The sequence below is a fragment of the Crinia signifera genome, chromosome 1, assembly GCF_055691185.1.
Source record: "Crinia signifera chromosome 1, ASM5569118v1, whole genome shotgun sequence".
NCBI lineage: Eukaryota > Metazoa > Chordata > Amphibia > Anura > Myobatrachidae > Crinia > Crinia signifera.
Window position 1 is genome coordinate 164,849,471 of NC_139217.1, and position 7,109 is coordinate 164,856,579.

The window sequence follows — 7,109 nt, forward strand, 5'->3', positions numbered from 1 at the left end:
TATTCTCAACTCCACGCCAACGTGGATAGTAGGGCATGAAAAGGTCGGAGGACGCGTACCGCCGACCCTCGCGGGGCTCGCTGCGCTCGCCACGCTTCGGGTTCATATGGATAGTGGGGGTGGTACACTGTGAAAAAAATGCATTTGGGTTACATTTACAAATTAATTAGAAGAACAATTTAAGCAAGACTTACCTTATTAGGGGTCAAACAGCGAATATTCTTTCTCTTTTTCTATTAGTAGAAAATCTCCGATAACAGCAACTTCAATTCCCCAAAAAAATAAAAAAAACATCATTAATCAAAATTCAATGACATAGAAATCCACCCCCACTATCCACGTCAACCCGAAGCGTGGCGAGCGGCGGCGGTACGCGTCCTCCGACCTTTTCATGCCCTACTATCCACGTCGGCGTGGAGTTGAGAATATAATAGTGTGGCGAGCCACCGAGGCCCGAAGCGTGGCGAGCGCAGCGAGCCCCGCGAGGGGACGCGGATACCTTCACAGTTAAACGCGTCCCTTCGCGGGCTTCACAGGTGTCCGTGGCGACGCAGACACCTGTGAAGCCCGCGAAGGGACGCGCATAACTGTGAAGGTATCCGCGTCGCCACGCTCGCCACGCTTCGGGCCTCAGTGGCTCGCTGCGCTCGCCACACTATTATATTCTCAACTCCACGCCGACGTGGATAGTAGGGCATGAAAAGGTCGGAGGACGCGTACCGCCGCCCCTCGCGGGGCTCGCTGCGCTCGCCACGCTTCGGGTGCGCGTGGATAGTGGGGGTGTCGTTGGTAATGGTGTGGGAAATTACCATTATCAGTCCAATAAAAATTGCAATCAACTTTTTGGGTCCTTATACCAGACTTAGGTCTACATTTATTAAGTCGACACCGTAAGGTCGACAGGGTTGAATGCCGACATGACGTAAGGCCAACATAGGCCAAGGTTGACATGGGTTTAGGTCAACAGGCATTAGGTCGACAGGAGTTTTTAACTGTGTTTTGGGGAAAATGTTGACACAGTCAACATGGACACAGTTGAAGTTGAACTGCACACACTATTTTCTTCTACAATAACGTCCTAGTGCATGGTAGGGCATGAAATACTGCCTGTTGGCACATGTCGGCTCAATATACAGTGCAAAACTCTTGTGAACCTAATGCCTGTTCACCTAAACCCATGTCGACCTTGGCCTATGTTGGCTTGAAGTCATGTCGACCTTCAATTCTGTATCCCCCACAGCCCCACCTCACCCCCCAACAAACACACCCCCCCTCCCCACAGCCACATAAACATGCCCCCTACCCTGTGCATGCCTCCCCCACCCCCATCCCCCCACCCCCATATCTCCCCCATGTCCTGCTATGTGCTGGATTACACTTTTAAGTACTTACTTATTGTAAGTCAGCCAGGGAGCCAGCCACCGAATCTGTCTGTGCAGTGTGTGGTGTGATTTCCTGGTTTCATGTACGTTTTGGCGCCTGTACAATGTGATTGACAAGAGGGCGGGAAATCGCGTCGCCGATGCGATGCGACGCGACGCGATTTCATAGCTAAATGTATTGGCTGAGACGACTGACTTAACATATTAAACCTATGGGAAACGATAATAAATCGTGTGTCATCGCATCTTATGACATAAGATTTTGGCATAAGATGCGACCACACTCAATTTAATATTACACTACATTTGTAATGTGCTCTATACCCCAGCACACCCCATACCCAAGCCCCCACTGCTCACCCCAACCACAATCAAAACCCCCCATCCACAATCCTCCACCATATTCAACCCCCCCTTTAGCCCCCCCACTATACATGTTTTGCAGAAGTGTGGCAAGCGCAGCGTGACTGCGCAAGGTGACGCAAATTATTTAACTGCACTCAGCACACATCGTGAAGTCAAGGCCAGTGGGAAGGGGGGGGGGTGGAAAGGGGTGGAGGGAAACATTGTTATCAAGCATATCATACTGTATCAATCATATCATACATCTGAGACAGTAAAGATGACCTGCTTTAACAATGGTTTTTTATTATGTTATTAATATACAACTTTAAAGGCAGACAGATCAATTAATGGATTACTCATCCTTAGGGAGGAGGGTTAATGCATAAAGTGCCCTTTGGAAAAGATTATCCCTGGCCAATGTCTGTCTCCAAATGAACTCCTGGAGATATGATTTTAGCATGTGGCGTGCTGTTCCTCTGTGGCGTTTGTTGCGCCACTTGCACGCACCCCACATACGTTCGACGTTTTGCGTATGCACGCCTGTATTTGGGTCCACAAAATTAAATCTATGGTTTACTTGGGCATGAAAATAACCTGCTTGCGTCAGTTCATGGGTTGTATAGCCCCTCCAGCAGTCACTGTAGATTTCAGTCCCAGGCTCAATGTTTTCAATAATGGCGGCCACCAATGTGGCCGCATCCCTCCGCTCCACCATACATAAAAAACACTGGCCTGTCTCACGGCAGATGCCCCCAAAAACCCACTGCTGTGGGAGCATCCTGCCAACATTGTATTTTCTCTTCACAAATAAGGATTCATCTACTTCCACGATCCTTCCTGGACCACCAATTCTGCGCTGTGGCTGCGACAGGAGGTCACAAGTGCAGGCCTCTCTCATAGTGCGGTTATAGAGGACAGCAGTCTTCTTGGACATGGTCAGTTCTTCCGCACAATATTGGATCGAAGTGAGCTCCTTGGTCCAGGAATAAATAAATCTCGCCATGATGACAAGAGGCATGCGGCTTCCTGGGAAACAGCAGGTGGCACGGACGCTCACTTTTTTGCGGCACACTTTAACGTGGCAGCGCCACTTCATCTCTTTGACAGACATCTTCATATTATGCCCATTTTCACATGTCATGACGGAAGGGATCAGACTACAGCGTTGGAAAAACGTAATCGCATCCTCCTCCGATTTAGGCAGCGTAAACAAATTAGTGGCAGATGCCATCTCAGAAGCAAACACTATTAAAATAAAATGAAAAATCCACCATCAGTACTTTATCTGTAATATATTTTATCCACTATTATTACCCATGTTATTAATCATTCAGTAACTCACCAATAGAATTCAGATGGATACTGGAAGCAGTAAAGGAAGTCTGGGAAATGAAACTCAGTCCAAATTCCAATAAATCGTAAATTATCTGTCAATAATCAGCAGCTCTCACAATATCAACCTCTCTTATCACCAACAAACCCACAAAGATTTCAATGTACAGATGTGACAGGGGGCCGGCTTGGGCCGGCTTACCAGTGTGGCTTGGGCCGGCTTACCAGTGTCATGACACTGATAATGATGATGTAATGTGTAACTGTGCAGAAACTGAAGGGGGCAGGATTAGCATGTACATATGAAAACACATTATTTTCAGTGTTTCTGTGCAGATGTGACAAGGGGAGGGCTTTCAAGGGTAAATAAACACAGTAGTGATACAGATGGGCCATCCTATGGGCCAACCATAAAAGCGGGAACGAAATCGCATCGTTCAATATCGTGTATGTGCATTTGTGGTATCCGATGCGATGCGATCCGATTTCATACGGAGAATACATAGGAGCGCAATTAACGTAGCGGGCGCCCAGATAGGAAACAAGTACCTTTTTTTATGTTTCTGAAGGGGGGGGGGGGGGGCTGAGGCCCTGTTCAGTGGGGATAGTGTATATGGGTGGCTGGCTGGCTCTGGAGATATATGCATATTCAGGGATGTGATGGGGATGGCTGGCAGAGAAGGGTTTTTTTGTGTCACATTATATACCAGGACTGAGCTGGTGCCACATTATATACCAGGACTGAGCTGGTGCCACATTATATACCATGACTGAGTATAGTGATGGATGATGTGTGCTGGGAAGGGTGCTTTACAAGACTGATGTGAATGATATGTGTGCTGTGGTTGTGGTGCAGTTTATGCATGCAGTGCCTGATGCAAACTGCTGCCGCCTGCCTGGTGCAGTTTATGCATGTAGTGCCTGGTGCAAACTGCTAATGACCGCCTGGTGCAGTTTATGCATGTAGTGCCTGGTTCAATCAGCTAATGGCCGCCTGGTGCAGTTTATGCATGTAGTGCCTGGTGCAATCTGCTAATGGCTGCCTGGTGCAGTTTATGCATGTAGTGCCTGGTGCAATCTGCTAATGGTCGCCTGGTGCAGTTTATGCATGTAGTGCCTGGTGCAATCTGCTAATGGCCGCCTGGTGCAGTTTATGCATGTAGTGCCTGGTGCAATCTGCTAATGGCCGCCTGGTGCAGTTTATGCATGTAGTGCCTGGTGCAATCTGCTAATGGCCGCCTGGTGCAGTTTATGCATGTAGTGCCTGGTGCAATCTGCTAATGGCCGCCTGGTGCAGTTTATGCATGTAGTGCCTGGTGCAATCTGCTAATGGCCGCCTGGTGCAGTTTATATGTTCTCTACTATATTTAAAAGTTTTTTTATTTGATATTAATTATTTTTATTTCATCATTTTGGCATTATTTTACAGACATGTCAGCTGAAATCACAGAACAAGACCACTGGACTGGATTCCTTGAACTGTACCAGTCCCATGAGTGTCTGTGGAAAATAACCTCCAAAGACTATGCCAGTAAGGAGAAAAAAGCGAAGGCATACCAGCAGCTCATTGAATACTGCAAAGTTCGTAAAAGTCAAGCTGATTTGCAATGGGTTAAAAAGAAGATCCAAAATTTCCGAACAGTGTTTTTAAAGGAACACAAGAGAGTGAAGGAGTCACAGCATTCGGGAGCAGGGGCTGATGAAGTCCGAAGGCCCACACTGTGGTACTACAATCTACTCCTGTTCACCCTTGAAGATGAGCCCAGGACGCAGTCTACGTGCTTGATGATGGGGGATATGCCCCAGGTAGTTGTTGGGGAGAAAGATGAGCTGCTAAGTACATATACAAAGGACAACATCCTACACAAGTTTTGGCTCAACTTGACACTCCAGCTGTAGTTTAGTTCACATGTTAATTTGCACTGCTACAGTTTTTCTATTTGGCCATGCAAAAACTGATGCAGGGCATGCTGGAATGTGTAGTTCAACAATTGCTGGAGTGTCATGGTTAGCCATTACTGTCCAACACCATATGTACAGTCTGTCTAATTAATTTTGTATACCTTTATTATAGCCTGCACCAGAGAGCAACCATGAACTCTCCATCAACGAGCCTACAGAGCCCGAAATTGTTGACGTGGAGCCATCTCCTCCTCCACCAACTCGGCCACCACCGCCTAGAAGACGTCGGGTTGCTGCACAGACTATGAGCTCTGTACCATTGTGTGCTGAGCAGTTTCTGAGACGAGCGGAGCATGTTCTTTAGAAGCCCCCAGATGAACATGAAAATTTTGGCATGAACATCGCCACTGAACTGCAGGCATTGGATCTGTTCTAACGTTTACGGTTTAAAAGCATTGTCTATGATGCGCTAATATGTGCTCAAAATGGAAAATTACCTGAGAGCCCCATATTACCATCACAGACTTTGCATTGGCCACCTCGCCCACCTCCAACAAATTACCTGCATTATCCGTCATATCCACCTTCACCAAATACCTCTCCACAAAACCACCAGTTTGCGTTGGGGGCCCACTCCCCACCATCCTCTGCTCCCTATAGTGCCTCAAGTAGTACCTGCTCAGCTTGGATGAGTGCCCATGCCACTCTACAAGGTGAAGAGCCAGATTTGTTGCATATGTGAATTTTTATTTTGTTACAAAAAATTATGTTCATGCTGTTGCACTTTCTTCCTTGATGTTCAGGAATGGAGCATTTTAGTATGCCGATGGCTTTCGACTCTACGTGGGCCATGTTACAGAATGTACCCAGTTTACACTATGTGGGGTATTTTTTTCCCACTGGTTGGGAAATGTAATATCCCAAACTTGAGCCTGATTGTTAAGTTATTTACATATTCTTTGCTACAGAATTACAGTTAAAAATTGTATGAAAAATAATTCTAAATTTTTTATAAAGTTTATAAAAAAACATTTTGATTTTTTATTTATGGTAAGGCATACAGGGTGAGTAGCTAAGTGGATGGGGTGAGGGGATAGGTGAGAGGACTGGCGGACGGGGTAATTTACCTGAGTTGGGATCCCTACTGTCAGGACACCGACAGCCGACTGCCCAACGGATACCGGCTAATCTCCCTAGTTGGTTCCACGACCCCAATAGGTGGAGAATAGAATATGTTGGGAAGGTAAAGAATAACCGTGCCTGCAGCGTGGCGAGCATAGCAAACCCGCAAGGGGCTTTATTGTGCTCACCATGCTGTCTGGGTCCGGACAGTTGGGATCCCAACATCGGGCTAATGACTGTCGGGATCCCGACTGTTGGACCCCTATGCCACACCTAGGTAATAGTTGTACATGTACTTGGAAAACACAATAATAAATGGCAAAAGTAATGGGAACACATAATAGCAAATGCATAAACTTTATAACAAACAACAATATCATAAAAAATTGGAACCATGGTAAGTTGAAAAGGTGGAGGTGTTATTTTTCAAAAAATAAATCACACTACGTCATCCTGCCAGTGCACTGCCCCCTCCCCATTAAAGTATGTAGTATACTGCTCCCTGACTCTTTTGGCCTCAGAAGTGGATACTGCTGTAGCGCCTGTACGTTGCAGTGCTGTAAATCCCTCTGCAAGTTTTTGGGTTGGTGGCTGAAGGTGTTCGGGAGGTTCAGTACGAGATGGGGGGTTGCGGGCCATTTTCTTTGTACGCAGGAGATTATGCAGGGCACAGCACGCCAACACCACCCAGTTTATCTTGTCCATTCTTAAATTGATGGCTGTGTGGAAAACTCTAAAGCGATTACTGAGGATCCCAAATGCATTTTCCACTGTCCTGCGTGCTCGCGATAGTCTGTAATTAAAAGTCTGTCTTTCATGTGTAAGCCCCCTTTTGGCATATGGCTTCATGACGTGCGATTGTAAGGCAAATGCCTCGTCAGCCACAAAGACAAAGTTCATGCCATTTGTGCACTGTGATGATGTGGGCAGATGGAGGCTATCAGAAATTAGGCTCTTATAAAATAAGGTGTCCTTAAAGGACCCCCCCATCCGAGGCACGGCCATTCTTTCCCACGTCCACATAGA

At 46.7% G+C, this 7,109-nt stretch overlaps 1 protein-coding gene across 1 annotated transcript; it reads left to right on the top strand.

Annotated features, from left to right (window-relative positions):
* The first annotated feature begins 3,782 nt into the window (after positions 1-3,782).
* On the top strand, positions 3,783-5,821 carry LOC146026795 (uncharacterized). Its single transcript, XM_083157773.1, has 2 exons — positions 3,783-4,865; positions 5,134-5,821. Exons 1-2 carry the CDS (start codon positions 4,491-4,493, stop codon positions 5,323-5,325), a joined length of 567 nt encoding a protein of 188 aa, XP_083013899.1. The 5' UTR covers positions 3,783-4,490; the 3' UTR covers positions 5,326-5,821.
* Positions 5,822-7,109: the final 1,288 nt, after the last annotated feature.

Bases quoted from the DNA above. Each gene is read 5' to 3' on its own strand.
- LOC146026795 (XM_083157773.1), top strand. From the start codon at position 4,491: ATGTCAGCTGAAATCACAGAACAAGACCACTGGACTGGATTCCTTGAA. The intron at 4,866-5,133 runs GTAGTTGTTGGG...CCTTTATTATAG, and splicing joins TGATGGGGGATATGCCCCAG to CCTGCACCAGAGAGCAACCA.